This window comes from Tetrao urogallus, assembly GCF_951394365.1.
Source record: "Tetrao urogallus genome assembly, chromosome: 7".
NCBI classification, from domain to species: Eukaryota; Metazoa; Chordata; class Aves; order Galliformes; family Phasianidae; genus Tetrao; species Tetrao urogallus.
In genome coordinates, this window is record NC_136820.1 from 11,490,437 (window position 1) to 11,515,202 (window position 24,766).

The 24,766-nt window shown below is 37.0% G+C and overlaps 1 protein-coding gene across 1 annotated transcript in view; it reads right to left on the reverse strand.

Annotated features, from left to right (window-relative positions):
• Nucleotides 1-24,563, reverse strand: part of ANO10 (anoctamin 10) — a gene marked incomplete at both ends in the record, with an annotated part of 121,987 nt that extends 97,424 nt beyond the window's left edge. Inside the window, 10 exons of the mRNA XM_079538369.1 lie at nucleotides 8,751-8,879; nucleotides 10,687-10,878; nucleotides 14,982-15,164; nucleotides 16,011-16,085; nucleotides 17,172-17,227; nucleotides 18,110-18,679; nucleotides 21,177-21,296; nucleotides 22,284-22,418; nucleotides 23,231-23,413; nucleotides 24,425-24,563. Of these exons, the coding sequence (XP_079394495.1) occupies nucleotides 8,751-8,879; nucleotides 10,687-10,878; nucleotides 14,982-15,164; nucleotides 16,011-16,085; nucleotides 17,172-17,227; nucleotides 18,110-18,679; nucleotides 21,177-21,296; nucleotides 22,284-22,418; nucleotides 23,231-23,413; nucleotides 24,425-24,563 (1,782 nt within the window). The remainder of the gene's footprint in view (nucleotides 1-8,750; nucleotides 8,880-10,686; nucleotides 10,879-14,981; nucleotides 15,165-16,010; nucleotides 16,086-17,171; nucleotides 17,228-18,109; nucleotides 18,680-21,176; nucleotides 21,297-22,283; nucleotides 22,419-23,230; nucleotides 23,414-24,424) is intronic.
• Nucleotides 24,564-24,766: the final 203 nt, after the last annotated feature.

Below are 24,766 nucleotides of genomic sequence, written 5' to 3' on the forward strand. Positions count from 1 at the left end.
TATACAAGCCAAAGTATCACATCATTGAAGACTCTCTGAAGAGAGATGTCTGTATCTAACAGACAACACAGAGGCTCCAACACAAGGATGACTGGATTTCTCCTGCCATCTGGAGACATTTCTATTCAGTTTCTGTTCTCTATTTCTTCTGCAATTACAGCTGCAAAACCTGCATTTTCTACCTTGGGATTCCTCTACCTGCTCTAAGTCCTTCATTTTTACTCTCAGTAATCTTGAAGATACAAATGATAAATGGGATTTATCCTCAAATGGTACACAGAGCTTCCTTTATTTCTTTCTTTATTTTAAACTAAGAGCCTCCTTAGACAAAAGAGTTACACAAAACTTTGGAAATGGGAAGAGCATCACAATTCCTAGAAAGGGAAGGCTTGTAACAAAAATAATACCTAAAAAATGCTGTTGCAAACTGCATCACAGACGTATGGGAATACGGTTTCTAGATCCTATAGCTGTAAGTACTCTCCAGCAGATGCCTCTACCCAGGCTTTTTCTGACAGTTATGAGTATCACATTTGCAAAAAGTTATTTAAATAGTTTAACTGAATCAATTAATACATCATTTACAAAACAATTCAGTTTCATGAAATACTAAGCCAATCTCTGGGATAGCTGTAAAGCCAAGTGGCTCTGAATGTTCATACTCCATTTTGTCATTAAGTAATTCATAAACAATCAAGTGGAAGGTAAACAACGAATATTAATAGGTATTAACTTGTCTTTTGTTTGACAGTCCCAACTGCAAGCCAGGAAGCCATACATCCCCACCAGGCTTGAGCTGAAAAAAACATTTACACATGAAAGGAAACTTCTTTGTGGGCAATATTAATCTAAGTGGGTTTTAAAGAGATCTGAATGTCTGATTCTTAGGAGCTCTTTAAAATGTCTTGTAATTGTCTCCAAAGATCTGTTCTCTATTCATACTGCCTTCTGAAGTTGCCTTATTTTGGCAACTGTACATAATCCCAGGAGGAAAGGAAAAATATATTCCTACTCAGTCTTCTCCTGTTAGTTTTCCAGGTTGATGCCTCTGAAGCATTGTTAGCATAATGAAGGAATACGCTCTTTCTGGAAGACTTCCCAAAGTATGTTCTTCAGTCAGCCTTTCTATAATAGGTATGGCTTAAAATTACAGTATGAACTACCAAATGATGTTAAATTCATGAGGAAGCACAATTCCAGAAGACACACTCACGTCTGCTGAAATTAGAGAAGGAATCCCCACACGTGTTAAAATGTTGCTGTGGTCCTTCTGGAAATTTCATGCCTTTTAGCTGAGTAGCACCTCATACCTTTTCAGCCCCCTGTTGGTGCTCCCACCTGGCTGACAGCAAGAGAAGAGGATTCTTGTTTTGCTACTGTTGCCTCTCCTAAGAGGTGTTCTTAGAGTACATCCTATGGCACTGATTTCTCAACCTCTACCATCACGTCACACCCACACTGGCAGCATCTAATTTAGAATTACAAGACCTTACATGGAAAAACAACTGGAAAAAAAAAAAAAAGAGCAGAGAAAAGCTAGAAAAATCCAAGGTAGAACCCACACACATGGCAATGACTTACAAGGGTAGGATATATTAACAGTCCTTGTCTAAATTAACTGGCTTTTAACTATAAAATAATTCAAGTTCCTTTGAAAAAAAGGAAACGCCATTGTATAAATGCACTGCACGCTTCCATACCAGGTCTGGCCACGTCATCTTCAGTCATGAGAAAACCTTAAGAAGGTTCACACCATAAATCAACAAAGTGTGGGAACTAATTCCGAGGAAACATGCCTACATACTTAGCTGTACGAATACAACCTCCCTTTGTCCTCTGTTGCAATTTGGCCTAGATAAATCAATGATCCGACCCAGCTTCGCTATTTTCTGCACATACTGCATGAGCAATCTTTTGGAACAAAATCAGTTTTTTCTTAAAAAAAAAAAAAATAATACACATTTCAAAAAGCAATGGACCTTTTAAGAATAAATAGATGTTAATATGCATTTTCAGTTCTATAATACTAGAATGCTAGGAAATATAACCAGCACCTACAAACTCGCATAGGTCTAAGAACTTTATTCATGTTTACTTTCATTTATTTTGCCATTAATTGAAAACAAACAAACAAAAAACCTCCAATGCAACAACAACAAAAGCTACACAAGATGGCAATAAAAAGAACTGTGATTAAGTTTGATTTTGGAACTAAAAACATTTTGTACATGTACAGCCTGCAAAACTGTCATTTTTTTTTACCTCATTGATGTGGTTGCAGGAATTTGGTTCAGCAGTAGGCATTTTATAGAATTTTAAATAGACAAATCTATAAATCTTTCTTCCTTGAGAAGTTGAACCTTTCACTGAGGTGAAAAAAAATCTGAGAAGCAATCTGTTCCCCTCTTAAAAGAATATTAACATATCTAAAATATCTGACATCTTCACTTTCAAACTAAACCTACAATTCCAACAACCTCTTGAAAAGTACAATTTATAGAAAGCACACCGAAATTTGAGTTTATTTTTAGTCTTCAAATGTTGTCAAGTAAGCTGAAGGATCAGTACACTTCATTTTTATACTGCAGAAACCTTCAGAAACTCCCAGCTGTTGTTTTTAACCAATGCTACTCTGCATCTTCCAGTAACTTTCCACATGGTTTCAGCTCGAAATTTAAACATCAAAAAGCTATTTTTATGGCTCAGAATTGCAAATCTATGAATAAATCGACTTCCAGTGGCTTACCTGTAAGTCTAATATAAAATACAATAATCAAATGACCATTTTGTAAACTATTAAGAATGAAAGCACATTTTCTTTTTTTAAAGAATACTTTTAGACTTGATTTCCTATGCACACTAAGATGTTTGCTGCTGAGGGATTCTCAGATGGAAACCATACGTTAATTGAAATCACCAGTGGCTTGGATTAACCTTTTTTAGCATGCAGAATTGGTAACAACACAGAATTGTTTTGCATATGTACATGTCAATAAACCAAATAATTTAATAATTTATATAAAGTGCATTTTTCCATTACTCTTCCTACATCTTCCTATTTTCATCACAATAGCAGGCACAGATGGGTGCTGGTTAGAATACCTGTGTTACTAGAACAAAACGTCGGATGAGTACACCTACTAAGTACTTTCCTAAAAGAGATCTGTAAAGCTATCAGTAAGGCTTATATCTTATAATTAAACATTTCAGAAAAAGAACCACATATATAGCTTTCCAATCAATATTTATTCATCAGGGATAATCATTCTTTCTACAGTTAACTTCTTTACATCAAATCAAACTGTCAGTCAGAAATTAATTTAACCCACACATCAAATACTTATTAGTAAAGAGAACTGGTATTTGTACCTGAAAACTGACAAACTACTCAGGCTGCAAATGAAGTAGCAGTATTCCAACTTGACATTACAAATGAAACACCCTCAAGCATACACACATGCATGCAAATATGCATTACCAGTCTGAAAAGGCTACGCTGCCACAGGAAAGCGGAAGCAGATGGATAAGCAAATATCGGAAGACTATTGCTGAAAAGTTTCAGCAGTAAGAAAGCTAAGTGTTGTCCATACGTCTTCAAAATTGATCATTAATTTTCTCTAATTAAAGAGTGAATGCGCTGAGGACAAAGAAAGAACACCCACTGCAACTGACAGCAAGTTCCAAGGAGATGAGCACAAACAAAGCCACTGAAAATCCGGAGGAAGCCAAGAGGAGGGCCACCAAGCTTACAGGGCTGAAGAACCCAACGCATGAAGGATGAAGGAACTGGCTTTGCTAAACTTAGAAAAGAGCAGGCTTTGGGTGGGAGGGAGGATCTAACTACAGTCTTCCCCTACACCTATCAGGTAGTTTTAGAGAAGGCGGAGCTGCTCTCTTCACAGGGGTGTGCAGTAAAAACACAAGAAGCCATGGGCCACAAGCTGCTTCAGAGGGTTTTTGTTTTGCTATAAGAAAAAAACATTTTCCATAAGAACAATCAAATATTGGAAGAAGTTTCCCAGATAAGTACGGACTTTCCCTCACAGGAAATATTCAAGTTTTAGCTTAGTTACCTTTTCTAGGTTCCTGCTTTCATCAGAACAATACAACAAACAACCCTCAGAGGTTCCTTCCAATACAGATCACTACGCGATTCCCTCTGTGACACTACAGCTCCCGTATTTTTAACCAGAATCTGTCACAAACATAGAAATGATTTAGAAAAAAAAAAAGCACAGCTGTTTCGCTTGACCATTGCATTGTTAGAATTCCACTCATGTCAACAGATAACATATCTGTACACACACCAGTGCGGCACATTTCTCTCCACTTCTCTTCCTATTTCTTTACTATATGAAGTTGGCCATTTTACACAGCTGCTGAATCCCAACCTCCTGAAGCCCCCACAGAAAGAAGCTATTTGCTTCACATGTCTGGAAGGCTCCAACACAGAACCATGTCACAGCCTGCCATAATGCTATTCACATAATTTATTTCTAAAAAAATATGTCATCCAGTGCAGTTTCTTAAAAAACAATAAATAAACAAATAACTTTTAAAAAATCAGCTTCCACAGAATCACAGGGGTTGGAAGGGAGCTAAAGAGGCCATCGAGTCCAACTCCCTGCAAAGGCAAGGTACCCTGCAGTAAGCCATACAGGTAGGCATCCAGACAGGTCTTGAATATCTCCACAGAAGGAGACTCTACAAAATCAAATCCCTATGGCCCAAACGTTTATTAAGCCATGTTTGCTACAAATGCCCTAGCCCTATCCTTACACTACGGTACTCATTTTTATCTATACCAGAAGTAATTATATTCTTCCCAAAATCATATTTGTAAACTATAAGGTCAGATTTTATATTACAGCTATCAAAATAGCCCTCTGTTACTCTTAAGCATTTCCAAACTCATCCACAAATGCCTCTGTGTGATCCAAACTCATGTGTGATGTGGAACATCCCAACTGCATTCACTTCCATAAAAAAGTTTACCATTCGAGTGCTGGATACAAAATGAGTGACTATGGGAGTTGAGGATAAATTGGTATAAATATATTACAGACACTGTTTCCAAACACTCCTATTGGTGGATCATTTAAAACAGAAACAGAAAACAACCACTGTATCGCTAAGTGTTGGACATGTAACTGCTTTCTGGAACTCAGCTCTCAGAGTAGACCTGAAAGCAGTTTCATTAGCATTCTTCTTTCTATTTCAGACTCATAAATTTTAAGTAGTTATCAAGAAGAAAGCTCCATGACATTCATTTTCAAAGAAAAAACCAAAAGTGCTGCTGAATTGATGTTATACCTTGTTTTTAACCTTGCTTCTTACTTTGCACAGGTGGTTCACAAAGAAAATACGTACCTATAGTAGAGCCTGAAGAACTAACCCAACTATGTGACTTAACTCTTTTAGAAGAATGATAATAAGGGCCTACTGTTTCCAACTTTAAGAACATGTATCTACTTCTTTGTTTGAAAACTGCACTTGCTTCACTCACTTAGCACGCATCCGTAAGTAAAAGAGGGGAGTTTCATGATTCTGCTCCAGGTTCAAACTATGTTGCCATGGAAGCAGATGTTGGATTGATGAAAATAGGTCAACTGTTCAAAAAGGAAAATCACTGTTCTAATACTTCAATATTATTAAATGCTATTATTTTGATGCTTAGTATTATTTATTATCAACTGCATATTGATTTATTGTATCTAATTAGCACTTGTGTTGATGATGCAATATGTACGCCCATAAAATGTAGGTAGCAGTAGATTTAGCATCGTTAATAAAAAATTATTTTGCACAAACCTGTAGGAGCTTGATATAGAATGCTTAAGAGAGTATCAAACATTCCTCTTCACATCTGTGCTAAATGATGTCAAATCTTGCCACGTAAACACATTTTCATTTGAAATAATATCAGTACCATTGTTAGAAAACACTAACACTTTTAGGAATAATAAAATAATAAAATAAAATTCAGGTCACTGTTCCCATCTATGCTTTGCTTGGTAGAACAACACTTTCTCTGTTTAGCTTTGCATCAAACCAGGTATAAATTTTCAACTGGAGTCTCAATGACTTAAACCTGATAAAAGCATTTAATGACAGCTAAGATTTAAGTAGGTTACCCCATCCACTGAACACACGAAAGGATACATAACCTACAAAAGTAAGTTTCTTGTATTCCTTAACATTTTCACACTGCCTGCCAAACCGTTGTCAACAGAGCACAAATACACCGTAGAATTCTCACCTCCATCTGCAGCACACACCAGAAAGTAAAGTAACTATCGTTCTTCTGCACAAAATCTCTACTAAGCGATCTAAAAACCTCTTCTGTTGACAACCTGGCACATGCAACAGAATTTTTTCCTACCCTGACACTGATGTGCTTAAAAAGCACCAGGTTTGTATTAGAGGCTTTGTGTAATGTATTCTGTTTCTACATTGTTTTCACAAGTAATATGCACAACAATCATTAATAAATACAGCAAAGGTGTGTGGGAATAGTGTCAATAACATCAGATTTGTATTGCTTTCTTAGGTTAGGTATCTTCCTCTAGATGAAGCAAGATTTACAGGAGAGAATCTGTGGTGCTGAATTCCACAAATTTAATCCAGCAGAAACCTACACCACTGCTATAAAGAGCAACACTGCCTTCCATACACAACTGTTTCTGCCCTTCTCCCTTTCACCAGTGAACCAGATCAGACAGCTTCTGTCAAATCAGTTCCCTGATCTGATTCATCATGCACCAGATAAAAGAAAATGCCAGTGTAACAGATAAAATAGATTCCCAGGAAGATAAGGCAAAAATACACCCATCTCCTTAAGCTACCAAAAACCATGCTGCTGATGAAACTGACTGCAGTCCCACAGCATCCAGTCATTCTCCCTTCCTTCCTTTATCTTTCGAGCTCAGTGTTCTATCTTGAAATACCTCCAATGCAAATACTATTAAAAATTATTACTGTAACCAAGAACACATCTGTCTACACAATGGAAGCTGCCTTCAACAGAAGGAAAAATTATTCTTGTTGGATTCACTGTTGTAATTCTACATATAGAAATAGATATTTAGAATGTCTTTCACTTTGGAGAACTCTTCCAAACACTCTGTATCTGGTGTTACAGAACTTCTTGCAGAACTGAATGACCCACACTACTCTGACTCTTCAGAAAACAAAGCTGTGAAGGTGTGAAATTCTGATTCAAGAGCACTGCAGTTCTGTCCCTCAAAGACTGCAAAAGTATTAAATTTCAAATGCAACAGTTTGGGAATTGTTTATAACCAACAAAATTTAAAAAGTCACATGGCTTGTTAGGCTGCAGATTTCTTTTGTCTGGAATTTCTCAGACAATGAGTAGTTTATAACAACACAAAAACAGCAGAAGAAATTAAACCAGCATACTTTGAAGTATTAAGCACACTGGGCACTTATGATTAAGCCATTTTTTAAAAATATATCTTTTATAACAAGTGCACTATGAAGTACTAATAAGGAAGTGAAGAGAAAAGTTGACTTCTCTGTGACCAAATAGCTGCCTTTCCTCTCTGGGTCACCTAGCATTGCCCTCCATTTGTCCCTTCACACAGTGTAGTTTGCTTTAGATGAGCAGCCTTGTCCAAATTGTTTCTTCATATAAAAGAACATTCTTGCCATTTCTCCTTTCAGGATTCATTTATTTTTCCAAACTCTTCTTTTCATTTATTCCTTTATTTGTTTTACTCTCCTTTCCATATAGTTTATAGATAATGTGATTGATTGAGATGCACTGTTTAAAAGAAATTCCAAGAGCTACCTAATTAAAGCACAGGAATCGCACAACGGTACAGGATCACAGATAGGCAGAATTCAAATTGAGAGAGAAAAAAATGCAGGTATTCTCCTATGGCCTATCAAGAGACAAAGGCCTCCTCAGAGACCAAATGGACATTAAAACTTCACTCTGGTTACATTTAGCCACATAGTTTTTGTAACATAACCTCTCCAGACATACCATCCAAATGCTGCATTTAAATTGTCAAATCAGTTTTACATTCAAACATTTCACTAAGGCTAATGCAAATGTCCACACATGCATAATAGAAAAATGCATCAGGTTATAGGTAGACTCAAACTTCAGTAAACCAGTTGACGTGTGATTAAGATCTAGAGTTAACTGCAAACTTTAAGCAAGCACATAATTTACTGCATAACCCACAACATCTGTAACAACAACACAGAACTAATATAGAGGCTATACCTCTACAAGGCAATTCAACAACTATACATAAACACAAAAAAACCCTATATTCCTGGAAATCAGAATAACATCATTTTTAAATTGGAATAATAGAAAGATACATAAGGACAATGATCTAAAATCTGTTAAGATGCAAAATGGCCAGTCATTTGCCTGAAAAGAAACTCAAGTGTTTACTACGTAGAATTAGGAAAACATAAAACTCAGATGGTCTTACAATCACTCGTACTTAGTCCTTCCACATACTTGTTTCAGATAATGCATTATGGGAAACATTCATACAGATGAAGAACGTATTGCAAAAGTGTAGCAACAACATTCACAGTACAGGAAAACACAGAAAATAAAAAGCAAGGTTTTAACACTTTGCAGGGAAAACTCTTAAGTCCTTTTAAAATAAGCAGATTTTTATCTACTTACTGGTCTAATTTCCACTGTTCTTCATGTTGTTTCCTATTAAAACATATATCTGAACTCTATTTGAAGTCAGACTTACCTCTACCAGTGCCACAGTCAGAACAAGATCCATTTTTGAGTCTGGGAAAAGGGCATTCACTTGTGGAGACATTCCAATCAGTATGCAGTTAGTAACTACTGATATTACACTCATAGTTTCAAAAGCCAACTGAAATAAGACACAAACACATTCACAGTTATGACCATTATCTCGGATTTACTCCCAAAGTGCTCTACAAAATTTCTCCCTCCCTCTCCATGAAATCCTCAGAAGAGTCATTACTTTTTTTTTTTTTTTTTTTCCTCTCTCCATCTTTTGACTTCCATAATGTAGACTAGCTTGGCAAGTCATCTACACTATGTCAACCATAAAAACAGGCAACAACACAACCACAACAAGTTGGGTATTTGTAATACCACAGAGCACACCTGGCAACCCTGAATTTTTCTGCAATTTCATGCATCTGTGTGTGTATGTGTATTTAAAGACCAGTAACATCCTAGATGGAGGCAATATCCAATCACCTCCTGAAAGAATTCAGAATAATCCTCAAGGAAATAAAGAAATTAAACAAAAAACATGGTCAGGAAAGCAATCTTAACCTTGGTATCTTCATGACTCAATGTGAACACACAAAAGACTGTGTATTCTTCTACTCTTGAACACATATTTCTTCCAAAATAAAAGAAAAAAGGCAAAACTAGAGGAGCTAACAGTCCCAGCACTCTGGCTTTGTTTCGTCCTTATGCTAAGCGATCAGAAAATGTAGTGGTTCAGAACCTTTCTAAAATAGCAATCTGTTTTTCAAGATGAATGTAGCTGTTGGATTTCTTGAAAGAAAGGTTTACATGTAAACACGCGAGTCTGAGGAGCTCTTGTATATAGAGTTCCCACAAAATGCCTGAAAATACAGTATGACAACTGCTTTTGCAATGCAGTGATTACTCATTCCTCTTGAATGAGAAAAGCTGAAATGGAAATGTAGCAATTATCACAATGAATTAGCAGTAGTAACTTTCTCCTTGACAGTAAGCTGTTGACTCAGCTCCCATGATAATTCCAGTATTTCTTTAACAGAAATATTTCAGCCAATGCTCTAACTTCCCATGTAAAATAGATTGCTAACATCAAATTAAACAAACTACTACTCTATTCTGTCCTCTGTCTTCACCACGCATCAACAGAAAACTTAAACTAGAGTAAAGATCATCTCCTAGACCCTTCCTCCAGCCTACTTCACATTGCTGTTACAGAAAACTTACATCTTTGGATACAACTGGCCATTCTTTCTACCAAAAACACCTCTGAGTTTGGAGGAGTTCTGCAGAGTTTTTATTGGTCAGAATCAGTTTACTAACACAGTCTACTCAGGAGGTCCCAAACTAGCTGGTGCCAGCACAAGCACATCATTAAACAACTGAGGTCAGAAAATCCTTCACCGACTTCTAGTGTGAAACCGTTTAAGTAGATTACACCTCTATAGAAAAGTACAGCCTCTTCACACAGATCTAAGCTATTTCAAAATTAGTCAGCTTGAGTACCAGTACCCATGAGAGCACACAGCCAAGCATGACTCAGGATTTTGAGTACTTACCTATCATTCTTCAATTTTCTGAAACTACATGAGATGAGCTCCATGCTCCTGAGATAGCCCACAGGTTACCAATTTCAGAATAATTTTGCTATGAATTACTAGGCAGTACTGTACTGGCAGCTTTGCTTTGTCAGTATTGCAACAGAATCACAACATACATACATACAAGTAGTAATGAAAGGATTTACTTTCTTTTCAAAGGCAACTGAAAATTACACATGGTTGAAAACCTAACAAAATGTACTACAGTGGGATAATATCATAGGACACTGAAGATGACAAAGTGCCTGCTAAAAATTAAAAGCAGCTGATGATGAAACACAGCTTAAATCTGCTGAAACATCATTTATAATAAATGACTAGAAAAGAAACAAAGCTTACCTGCCAAACACCAATATTTGCTGTGGGTTCTGCAAACGGACGCTTGTAGACTCTACACATCTTTAAAGCATCAGAATATATCTCTGTGATGTTGTTTAACACTGCAAAGACAGCGGCCAGCGGATAAACACACGAGAAAAGACTGACGTAGCCAAACTGTAAAAACAACTCCAAGTAATCATCAAAAGTACCCTGGAAAACAGAGGAAGAAAAAAAAAAAAAAAAAGAGCAACTTTTACTCACAAAAAATACATGAAGATGTGGAATTAATAATACAGCTATAAGCACGCTTCCTCATGTCAAATTATCTGTGTGGCAATGACCAGCATTAGGAAAAAAGACAGCCTCTCTAGTAATTTTTACAATCAAAACTTTTTAATATGGGGAGGCCAAGGTTTTTCCTTTTGCCTAATGCACTTTCTGTAACATTCACTGATCCGTGTTACATAAAGTATACAAGTAATTGTATAAACAGACTCACTCTAAGTTCCTGACTATTCTAGTGAAACAGCTACTGAAAGAGCAGTGTAGGACAAGAAAACAGCATCATTCATGTAACTGGCAGAACATTCTCCTCACAATGCTCTTACTAATAGGCCTACTACTTCAGACTGTCCAGGAAAGATCTAAACAGAAACATAGGTTTCAAACAGGCAACCCTTTTCTAATATTTCTGCACATCTATTTCAAATAAGTAAGTCAGAATTAATTGCCTACTTGAAGGCTAAAATGTCAAAATGTAGCACTGGCTTCTGAAAGGAACAATTAATGCAAACAAAAAGCCCTGTTCTGGCAAAACTGCAATGCATCTATCTCCTTATTTTTGAATCAACAATTTGGGTACTTAAATGCTGATTAAGTATTCACATGTAGGTCTTTATACATATTTACATAGTAATTTTGCTGTATTAATAATAGTTTTCTGTGATTGCAGCAATTATTCATGAAAACAAAGAATAAACCAATAATTTCTAAAGAAAAGGGTTGATTTTGTTCAATGTGTTCTCTGAACAAAGGGTGATGAAATATCATAAACTACTTAAACCAGGATACAGCTATTTGGTATTCATCCAGACCCACACATTTTCTTCTCTCTCAAAATGAAATAAACCAACAAAACTATCGATAAAGATTTGACAGTAAGTGAGATCAGTACAGGAAATCTAACATTAGTTCTGGTTCCATGCACCATAGACACAACTTTCTAACCTTTTGGCTGATGACAATTAAACCAACTGCCACCTCTAGCACCTGGTGCTCTTGTTCTAGCAAACAGGCAGCAGAAGCCAGCAAGCTCAGAAATCAACATGGGCCACTCATTAGCTACATTCCTCATTCAAGATCATTTTCACATCTCACATACGAACAAGCCTGCTCTGCAGGAGAGACCTTGAGGAGCTGTGTAATGTTTAGATTCAATGAGATTTTTTTCCACAGAGATTTCCTGTATGAACTCTGAATTTCAGCAAGGTCCTCCTTAGGGGCATTTGTGCAGCATCACTCACTGGAGTGGCAGTCACACATTTGTCCCAGCTATCAGTTACATGTTTCAAGCAAGGAGCAATGTGTCACTTTATAATTCTCCCCCTGGTAACTGCACAGCATTTCCACTGATTTCTTCTCATTTTCTTGCTCAGTACCTACTGACTTATCAGCACAGCAGTCTGAAAATAGAACGAGCATTTACTTTTCTCCTATTTGACTTACACCACTTTATGAAGGAAACATCTGACAGGATGTTAACTGTGCTATTATCACTATTATCAACCTCCTGTTGCCCTAGCCGCAGGAGCAGCACAATCTATGGCATCAAGGAAACACAATCAACAAAGCAACCTAGGATTCAAAATGAACTAGGAGAGAAACAGAGGTGAAATAAGGACTACAAGCTTTTATACCTTAAATCAGTTGAAGGGCTGGAGAGACACAAAAAGGGGGTGAGGGGAGAGGGCAAGGAGGGCAAAGAGAAATTAGAATATTAAAGGGTAAATGAAGAAAGGAAAAGGAAAGAAAAGATCCTGAAACACAGAATTCTGTCAACACTCCTGCTGGACTCCTCAGTTACTATACATAGTCAAATGCTTCCCCCTTGTGACAGATGTAATTTTAGTAATACTCTTCTGCTGACAGCTCAACACTTACAAACAAATGGTCTAATACCATGTATACTATATACACAAATACAGCACAATCAAAACATTTAGATTGAAATTAAAATCTAAGGCGTTGAATACACTGTGTACCAGAGTGAAACTGAAGCATGAAGCAGGCAACTCAAAGGCAAAGTAATAAACCCACAACTGACCTATTGTTTCCCCTTGGAAAATGATTCAAGGTATGACCACACAACAGGTGCAGATACATCTGATCTGCAAGAGGCACTGGCCAGCAGGATTCAGACACCACACTGGCTTTGTATGTGCCAGCTCAGAACCAGAAGTCAGTTCAGCTCTAGGAGCCACAGCTTATTCTGTCAGGCAAGTCGACGCCTGCTGCCAATTCATAACCCTTGGATCTGTGCCGGCACGTTTTCGGGCTCCTTGTTGGACCATGCTGATTTACCAGTTCAGACACTAACTTGAAGATTTCTGTCGTGCTCTCCACTGTAAGACAGGTGTGCTCTGTGTCAATCTACCTCCCCAGATATAAAGTGAGAAATACCAACACTCCTAGGGAAACGTTAGTACAGTTATTCAGCTGCAAAGGTAGTATTTCCATTTCCCACTTCATGGCACTCTCACATTTCAAAATAAATTTCTAACTCTGATGTTCTCTACTTCTTACATAAAAAGTACATGACCTACATCTAATTCTTACTCTGTAAAGGCATAAAGAATTAAATCCCTTGTGTCTATGCTTGCAGCATTCAATGGAACAAGCTGTCAGGCACTCTATAAGGCCTTAACATAGACACTACTGCATTTTGTCAACTCCTCTAGAACACCAAGTAATGAATTCCACAACATGTGTTAAATACAGTGAAACAAATCAACCAAATTCAAATCAAGAAGTACAGTATGGTGGGGACAATAATATACTAAGCAAGACCTATTACAAGAAAACTTACCAGTTTAACGTAATAAGATGATACAAATACATCCTAAAACTTTGTGGTTGGTAAGAAGGAAATCCTAAAAACAACACAGGTAAAACTGATGATCTGATTCTGTGTTGTTTGTCATGTGCTTACTGACTATGGAGCCATCAGAAACTGAGATAGGAAGACAGCACAAATGCCAAAGCCGTAATTCCAAGAAGCAAAAGCTTTCAGCAGTAGTACTGGCCTAAAGAGTTGATCTCTTCTGCTTCTTAGGTTGCACTGGCTACTGTGCTCACCAATTTAACCCTTAGAGTAGTTTTATGTTGCCTTTGTGAATGATGACTGCCAAGTCCAGCACAGGAGATGGCCAGAAACACTGCTGGATTAGGAGCAATGTAGAAGATAGCAAGTATAGCAGTTGGGCTATTCCAGGACTGCAGCACCTGTTGTGCCAGTGGAACACTTCTGGGACCAAGCCAGAAGGTGTAAACAAGCTCCAAAGAACAAGAAATCTCTCGGGAGTGTTAGACAGAGATAGAGAAATAGAAAAGCAGAAACAGCTGACAGAGAGAATGACAAGCAAAAATTGACTTCCTTAAGTAAACAGGAGTACCCAGGTCTTTCAGTAGAAGAAACATGCAGTTACATTTCTGCTGCTTGGTTGTTTGTTGGTTTTGTTTGTTTGTTTTGTAGCCCATGTAGCTCTTACTACTAGGGCTAAAAATAATTCAAAAGACAATAGTGGAAAAAGATGACTGCTCCAAGCATAATGAAGGGCCTTTGCTCTGGATGTAGTAACCCACTTTTTTGTGTTTGGGCGATATAACAGAGAGATCAATACAGTAAGTAGTAAGAATTCTAAGTTCCACCACATAAGAATAAAATCTAGACACCAGGGCTTCCCTTGCAAGATGTAATTTGGGCACTAGGACTCTACAAGTGTAGCTTATCCCCCAGTGAATTGACAAAAATGATCTACTGTTTCAAAAGCAACAATTGCTATCACATTCTATAATGAGAAACAAGCAATTCCTTACTCTGCTCTGCTCTTTGTTTCTAAAAAGAACATTATGACTGCTGCCAAGAGGTCAAACTATACTTATCATGTATTCAGAGTTCCTTCTGAAATAAAACAGCTATTTCTACTCTAATGTACTACATTGCAGCTAACAACAATTCACCTGAAACAACTTTTTAGCAGCATAAAACCTAGCAAAATATATATTCTAACAACATATGAGCATATTCAACATACAAAATAGGTGCCCATTTCTTTCTCCAAGTTCACTTGTTCCACTAATGACAGATCCGTATCTGTTTTCAGAGAACGTGTGTGTTTCTTCATCTTCTTCACATGTCTCTTCTGGAGCCAGTAAGGAAGCAGGGATTCTGCAAACTGATTGAGGATCTGTGAAGTTATCAGCAAAGTGGCTAAGCTCTAAAAAAAAAATATTAATATATATATTAATTAATTAATAGACCTGCAATAAGTCTGTGATCATTTCCAATTTTGTGTGTTCTATTAACACTGTAAGATGTTACATCACAACAAAAGCAGCCAGCATAATAAAACTAGCAATAGCAAGTGAGAAGGATAGCTGCTCTGGTTCCCATTCTTTGCAATGTGCTGAAAAGAACTAAATAGGTCTTCAGATAATTAACTATTTAGTGGGTCCTCGTATGTCTTAGAGACAGTACAGAAAGTCCAATGAAAGCTAAACACTTAACAATACATCTTTTATCACTAACAGAGGTAAACAATGGACTTAAAAAAAATACATATTAAGTTTCTACAGTCAAAGGAATAATTACTTTTACTTGATTTTCATGCATTTCATTTCAAGCAGTATTAACAACAGAAAACTGATTTAAAATACCAATGACAAATTACTGTTGTTTCTATTTATTTTCAATTTCTCACTGTAGTAATAAACTTAATACTCCTATCCTCAGGAGCTTCTCAATAAGAACTATAAAGAAAAACACTTTCTAGCATAAAGGAAGAGGAAATGAAAATTCCTCAGCCTCATCAGTGTGAGGGAGTAATCAATTTCTTTTTCTCATCTGCAAGGAGAAAAATGATCGCTCTACATTACTCTGTTATCATTCTGCAACTGTGCAAGATGAATTGACATATGGAGCTGTATTCATAAGAAAATATAAACTTGACAACAACAATACACACATGCACATATTTAGAAAAACAACTGAAAAATCAATGCTATTTCAAGCAATCCTTTATTTTCCTAGCTGCATCACTGTTTTTAGTGTTTGAGTAACTCACCTGTCTCAGAAGTTTCATATCAAACAGCACAAAAGCAATGTAGAAGAGAGATGCAAAACAATTCAAGAAGTTGAACTGCAAATGAAAATATTTGTTATTATGCAAGTAGAAATTCATGGCTTGAGAAAAAAATGCCAACTATCATCTAACAGTTACTCTGATTTCACAGGGATACAAACTATCCATTAAATTAAATGTCTTTATCATCTTTAAAACTACCTCAGAAAAAAAATAATTCTGATCCTATTGATCCTACTCCTATTTCCATTAAATTACCTCAATGCCTTCCTAAAGCACAATATACAACATGTTATACATTTGAACTATGAAATGTGAACACTTAAAACACCTGTCATCTTCTACTCATCTTCCACAATTTGGCATTGATCTCAGGTCAGGGTGATGACTTTTTTCAAATAAAAATGTTGACAAAATCTATCTGTTGGAAGACATCTCTTCAGATCTGTATAACTGTTCCTCACCTGACGTTAGCTTTACATTTAACCAGCTCAGGAGGTTTTATGACTGAGAATAATATTCCCTACTACTAAAATGAGAAATAAGTCACAGAGAACTTTTCTCAAGATTTACAGTACAGTCTCTTAAAACCAATACAAGCACCTAGTCCCCTCCTATGCACTTCACAGTACATATGTATGCACGCAAAAGCAACTTATTCAGAGGCCTGAGGTAAATATATGCTATGAGCTGTACGCAAGCAGAATAATGGACAAGTATATCCAGTCTCCTCTGATCAACTGGTTGAACTTAGTACAAATACAAGTTAATGTGTGAACTTCTTAAAACACAGTTTACCATAAAATGTTGCAAAAGCCAGAAGGAATCATTCCCAGTTGAAGCCAGGACCACAACAACTAAGAGAAAAATATATATATATCCAGAGAATGTAACGACTACATTACTTATCCAGAATCCTAATGAAAGAACAATCAACTCAAAAACAACAACTAAGCTGTGCAATATAAAACAAGGTATTTATACAGCCTAGCAGTCACTGCAACCACAACAGAAATCCTGTTTAATCAAATTATTTGGCACTGAACAAAACTGAAAGTCAAAGCAGGAATGCTGGGAAAATACAAATAAAAAACTTAACTTCCCTTTTTAAACAATCTTTTACTCCTCACGCTACCTACTTACCACTAAAACCTTCAGAATTAAATGATTCTGATATGAAGACTCCAGCCTGTGATTTTCTAAAAAAAAAGAAAAATCAACAAAATTACTCATTAGTAAATAGCAGAAGCACACACAGTGTACTAAACACTGTTATACAAAACAGGAACATTTTTTCCACCTAGAAATCATTTTAGTAGTAGTGTATTAGGATTAGTCCCTCCAATAATTCACAGCAATAACAATTTGTACTGTACCACCACTTCTTCAGTAGCAGCAATGGCAATGCACAGACCCTGCAACTTCCCTGGTTGCCAGTCTCCATACCCAGATTTTTTCCTATGCTCTGCCAGTTCAGCTGCTAACGTCAGATCTTAGCTGAAATAAGTCAGGTGGGAGACAACCAGATGAACTCCTAATCTGTTCACTCTCTCATGAGAGTGCCCAGAAGAAAATATTTTGATAAGGATGTGAAGTCTCAATTTTCATTATACATACAATATACACAAACATTATTGTAAGACAGTTTTGTTTATGTTTTTAGATTTTATTCTATTATCAGTTCCTCTATCCTCTGCAATGATGTATCAGTACACAAAGATATATTCATCAAACTATGGAGCAAAGGTGCCAGGACAGTCTCCTCTGCTGTCTACCTCTAATCTCCTACCCTGATAATCTCACCTCCTCCCTTGGGCAAGCAATATGGCTAATGTAGCCTAAGAAAGAACTAATTCAGAGAAGGGAGACTGGCATCAGAGAGAGGTTGAAGAAGGCACGATCGTCCCTTCTGCTAGACTCAGACCAAATTAAACCAAACATGAAACTGCTATCTCGTCACACTCCGAATAAAAGAAAGAAGTGAAAATGGCCAGCTCTTTTACCTCACAGTAAAGTAAGTCCTAAACATTTGTGATTCTAAATTATAATGTACAAATAAGAATAATAAATAGTTTTCTTACCCCACGATGTTAAGAATTCAGCAGCATACCTATAGATACGGTTCATAATTTCAATCACGACAGCATATATGATACTGGGCACATAGAGCATCAAGCTGCTGAAGGTGGACTTATTCTCCTCATGATAATCCAGAGCCCACTGTTCCAAGTCAAAGTAAATCATCATCACGTACAGCGAGAAGTAGAGGCAAAGGCACACAAACGGTACGGACACCAGATAAATGCGTAACTGTCTCTTAATACTGGAGTACACCGGTTCCTCCTTCCCAGTGACAGGATTGATACCCAAAGCACCGTGGAAACCTGGCCGTGGTTCTTCAAACTGCCTCTTCATCAAGAGTGTCCCCCAGCGGTACGTCATCACTGCGCAAATCCGCTTCCAAACTTCCAGGATCACAGTGGACCACAGCAGGTTGAATGTGGCAAACATTACATATTTGTCATAATCCTCCCATGCAAACACATAGTAAGGGATTCCAATGACAGCCATCGGAATCAATGCAAATGTGAAATACTCTAAGAAGCCAAAGTAGAGAGCGATGGTTTCACCAAAGTAGGAGCGTATCTCATCTGCAGAGAAAAATGTCTCCATTAAGATACTCAATATACATATAAGCACAATAAATACCAAACTTGAACACAAATTAATCCCTTGCCCAAATTTATGTTTTCTGATCTGTTGTTTTTGTTTCTTTGTTTCTCCCTCTCCTACATTCCAAAACCAGAGGAGGTTATTTGCGTTATGTCATACAAATGCATACATATTCACAGATAGTAGGGAAGCCCAATACCTCAATACCTACAGTACCCAGAGCAAAAGAAAAACCAGCATTCTTAAAAACAGAATCTATAAAGGAACGGCTAGGGTGGCATATAAGGTTTTTTTTTTATGTGATATTATAGATTTATATAGATGTCAAGTGACACCTGACTTCTAAAGTTTCTCAGCGGCATATGTAGACATGGGAACCAAATTTGTTTCAGTTTGCACAGTGTTAAAAGATCTAGCTGTGCTTTGCCAGCCCTCACTGAACGAAAGGAATAGACGGAAAAATATACCGAGTTCTTAAACACATCTAAAAACGCACAGAGGCTGAGACATTCCTTTCAGCAGAAAATCAATACACAAACACACAATCGTGCTCACTGAGGTTGCCTGCTCAAGCGTTCTAGAAGTTTGGATAGTGCAGTCCTAATGGACACGACAGATGCACGATCTCCATGGAAAACAAGATCTCGCTTAAATTACCACTAACAAAAAGATTGTAGAGTGCTACCCATCACGATCTAGACATGCCATCACTTCTTAAGATTTAGAAATAACTAGCACACTGAGTTTAGAGTGCTAAAATCTGTTTTAACCTTTGCCTCCCTGGAAGACCAGGTCCTTTATAGTTGTATATCACCGCTACGTATTCACTCACATAATAAAATATCACAGCCTGTGAACTGACACTGTACTTGTGTTCTGCATGAAAGACTACTAGATCAAAAGCTCGTGTGCAATGCCAGAATACTGGTATGGCATGCAGCTTACAGAAAACTGCAGCAGAAATTCATAGCTGCCAATCAGATAAGCCTCTGAAAGCTAGAGGAAAAGGCAAACAAACAGAAAAATCAGTATGCCAAAATCTTTTTCAATTAATCAAGAACTTATTATTAAATGAGTTTCAGTATAGACCACTAGCATCATTTCACACTCCACGTGCACAACATAAAAGAGATCCCTAAATTAGTACATATTTAGCAGGGTTAGCAGAATTTACTTTTAAACTTTTTGTGTATTTGATGTCATTCAAAAAGAACCTCTCCTGTATAAACAAGAGAAGAGTATAGAGCGGAATCTTCTAGTCTGGAGGCAGGAATTATTGAGCCAGATCCTTAACTTCTATAGCTCAAGGAAGAATCTCAAGTAAGCGCTGGACCAAGAGATTATTAAGCAGGCAAACTCTTAGTTTTTTTCTTTTTCATATAAAGTTCACAGCGTTTCAGCAAATTCAAAATTTAACTCTCTCCACATTTGTCAGGTTAAAATTTGATTTCATTTTGAACTTTCTCAGTGTATATAATCCACTCAAATGAATCTAACAACCAACAACTCACGCTTTTGAAAAGCATACAAATCAGTGTAGTTTTGTCAACCCCAGACATAGAGGAGCCTTCATACCGAAAGTTAATTTGAAAATAAATAGTTTTGCCTTGGTCCACTACTGATTTGCTGATGTGTAGGGACACTTCTGTTAAAAGGAGACTGCTGCTAAGATGGAACTGTGCAGACACTGAATCAGCAGACCAACTCACCAATTTCATGTCCTGAACTCTGTCAGGGGGCTGCCCAGAAGAACAGTGGGTGAAATTTTAAAACTCAATATTACAAGAAATAGTCATGGGGTCTTTGAACTGCATGCTCCAGGGTGTTTGAACTGCTCTGCTTGGGCCAAAGGTCTAGATAGCACAGAACTTCTGCAGCCACAAGAAAGAAAATCGTTATGAACTGAGAGACAGCAGCCTACAGATCCTCTCAGGCTCCTACTTCATCCCAGAAAAGTTGCAGTGCTAGTCATCATAGCAGAAGATGATCCTACAGGCACTTAGAATGAAGAAGAATTTGATGAAGTGACCTTGACTATGCACGTCAGCAAGTCCAGATAGGTTATAGAGTCAAGAAACTATGTACAAAGTACCTTCTTGGCTCCAAGAGAAGTAACAGCAAGTCTAAGCGAACTTCAGTCCATGATAACTAACAAAGCATCTTGGGCAGAAAGGTAATATTAGACAAGGTGAACTGTAGTGGGAATCTGGGAAGGTGACAAGGCAAACTCAGTGAAATGGGAACGTACCAAGGTAAACTATTAGTGAAACAGGGAGACTGCAAGGTGAATTCCAAGTGAAACAACTGACTTCTTGTTACAATACTTACTTTCCACACAGGAGAATCACTTTTATAGAGGCTAAATGATGGAGCAGTAGTTGGGAAGGACCTTTGGTCTTCTCACACCAACTGAAGAGAAAATTCCTCCAGAAGAAACCCTGCACTTTATGCGTAGCAGAGCAAGTGTTCACATACCTAAAGGTTGATAGCCAATTTTGACTCGGCCATACCAGGTGTGTCGGAGCTTTTTCAATTCTTCTCTGTCATGGAGTGGGAAAATCTGAACTAGAATGCCATTGGTCAGTAATCTTCTCACTAGAAGGAAAAAGAAGTACTAGTACTCTTGCCAAATACAAGAAAGTTGATATCAGCAAATGGGTTACATTATGTATTTACCAATCCTAAAGTTCCCTTGAATTTTCTTAGGTGACAAACAGTTACGGATAAAAACACGGTTATTAAAATGATATTGGGATTCTAGAAGAGAAACTGGCTCCTAAAAAACCGTAGCATCTCTATCAATACACTAGTTGAAGCTACCATAACGATACTACTCGGGGCATGCTCTATCCAACACTTGCAGGTCATAAATCCACTCTGGAAATAATAAACATATGTCATTCTACCAACATTCTTCACTCCAAAAAGAAGCAAGTAAACTTACTATCAATAAACTATTCATTCATGAACAGGAGCACATTTATCTCAATGACTTCCTGTGGCCTTCCCCTGTAGATTTTGTTAAAAAAAACAGTTTGGCAGTAGGTTTGGGCGTTTGCTTTTTTTTTTTTTAAAGCACAAATTATTTGGGTACCAACTAAAAATAATAGATAACATCAACTTACTTGAAAATTTATTCAACTAAAAAGAATGTAAAGCAAGAATTTCAGTCTCACAGGAAGACTCAGGATGCAATGATCCTACGGAAGTCATCTGGACCAACCTCCTGCTCAAAGGATGTCCAGCTTAATTCAAGCTGTGCAGGGTTTCGTCCAAGGTCACTAAGATCTAAATATCTTCCAGGGCAGAATTCCCACAAACTAAGATTCTGTTCCAATACTTGATTTTTCTCACTGTAAAGAACATTTTCTTAATATCTACTTGGAATTTCCTTTGTTACACTTTACATTCATTGCCCCCTGTTTCATCATCATGAAAATCTGAGAAAACAAGATAAATTAGTAGTGTGATTTACATCTCAAGAGTTTATCTTAATTGCAGGAAAATTAAGGCTTTTTTTCCACCATGAAGACTGCCCTAAGTCAAGATGCTGAGACACAGACAACAAACTACCTTGCTTACCAATTGATTTTCCTGGATATAGCTTAGCCTGTGGATATCCAGGGATCATTTTTTCATCCCTAGCTCTCAAGTTTTCAAGCTCATGTTTGATGATATACTGACATTCTGACATCGTCAGGAAATTGTGATTATCATCTAAATAAAAAAAGAAGGTAGTAAGAAATTGTGCAACATAAGAAGACAACCGAGGCAGCAAAAAATTACCAAAAAAGACCAGTCCAACAAACATCTTTTAGCAAAACCTCCACTTATTAAAATGAACATCATAGGAAGAAGCTTTCTATAACTAGCACACATTTGCTACTGCATTTTTGACTACTTAAGTGAATTAAGAGAATGAATTCAAACACAAAGAATTACAAACTGCTGAAGACCGGGATAGTGTACCAGCAAATACTAGATACTGTTGACCTGCTGAAAGACTCTCAGTTAGGTTTCCACTATTTGCCAAGCTCAGAATCTCTATATCCATTTCTGCTATACAGTTCCCAAAGTATTTTTCAGAAAACTAAAAATGAATAAAACCATAGAATCATAGAATGGTTTGGGTTGGAAGGGACCTTTAAGATCATGTAGTTCCAGCCCCCCTGCTATAGGCAGGGACACTTTCCTCTAGACCAGGCTGCTCAAAGCTGCATCCAGCATGGCCTTGAAAAATGCTTGCTGCTTTTCAGGAAGCATTTCACATCAATTATCACAGCATATTTTCTTTACTGTTTATCGAACATAACGATAAACTATTTGAGACAACTAATTGTGATGAGAATACAAAAATAAGGTAATATAGTATAAAACTTTTTCAAAATGAATCCCCGTTTTTCAAGAGCTACGTTAACAATCCTATCCTAACAAAGCTCCAAGGGATAAACATGAAAGATTTAATAGTGAAACTGATTATAAATGTACTCATAGCTTTGTAATGATAGAAGAAGTTTAATAACACTCACCTGCAAAGTCTTTGAAAGTTTTTCTACTGCTGTATGTGAAACTTCTCATTGAATTATCATTACACTCCTTCACCAAACCCACAGTTTCAGCTCCCAGCAACAGCCTTAAATGGGAAGCTCCAATTAGATAAATATTTTCATCTCCATCTTCTGTAACCAACGGTTTAATCAGTAGTTGTGCACCTTTGAAGTAATACAAGAAAAATAGGAACAGAATGCATAAAAATTATACCTCAAGAAAACTGTATCATACACCTATCATACTGGCCCTAGTCATCAGGAGCACTGAAGCTGTATCCTTACAGCGATGAAGAATTAAGGTTTCAACAGCATATGGTGCTCAGAATTTTGCAGGGTTATCCTCTGCTGTAGTATTGCTTCTGTGGAAGCGTCCACTGAAAATTAATTGTAAGAATGAGGACAGTCTGGATTTACTCCTGTAATGCTCACATCACATCAGCAATCATTGCTTCTGCAGTCCCATTAGTTTTAAGAATACTAGGCATCTGAAATAGGCCTCCAAGCAAGTCTGTAGTCACAGATCCAAAATCTGCAGAAAGCTTACTGACCATCAGATGTCAGATACAACAGTCATAAACAGTGCCTTTCCAAGAGAAAAGAAAAAATTCTAAAGGATTACAAAGCAAAGTTAAACTGACTTCAATTCTTGGAAGCATATTGGAACACCAAGAAATGAAATATTCTCTGTGTGAAAACATACAAGGTAGAAAAAAGATAATTAAAAGCCAACTTCAATTTATCAAGATTAATTTGCTTCCTGCTAACTCAGTTTTATTCTACAACATGAAGCCAAGGCTTGAAGGCAGAATAATAGATGTACCACACCTTCATTTTGGTAATTATTTGATAAGATTTACAACTTTCTCTTAGTCAACATGAGAAACACACTCTAGAAGATGAACACAGGAAGTAACTAAGTTACTAAAAATCTAAGTTGCATGAGTTTACTCCTCTTTCACAACTAAGATGGAAGGATTCTAAACTTCAGCAGGCACATGACCTTACGTCACTACTCTCAAATGACACCAAGCAACTTCAAAACTGAAGAATGGAATGGGACTGGCTAAACAGTAATTACGTGAATGAATCACGTGAAAACTATTTTTTTGTCTGTCTTCATATTATGACAGCCAATCTATCACAAAGTTTTACAGAAGATCCTGTTATACTCACCTCCATTGGCTTTTTTGTCCACTATTCTTTTAGTGAACCATTCTATGGTTTCCTTTTTTGTGCCTTTTGCAAGCTCAATTACTACCAGAGGCCTGAAGTTAGGCTCAAAAGTATCCAAGAAAGACCAGGTTTCCTTCATCTTTTAAGAACCTGTTAAGTATAAAAACAAAACAAAAATGACAGTATATCAGCATATATCTATATTTATATATAGATAAAAGATATGAATGTAAAGAATGTAAAGTTTTACTACAGTGAGTTACACGCGTCTGTCTTAGCACAGTGGCAGATGACCATTTAAGTGGACCAACTGAAGAGAGTACTACAAAGCATTTGAATAAC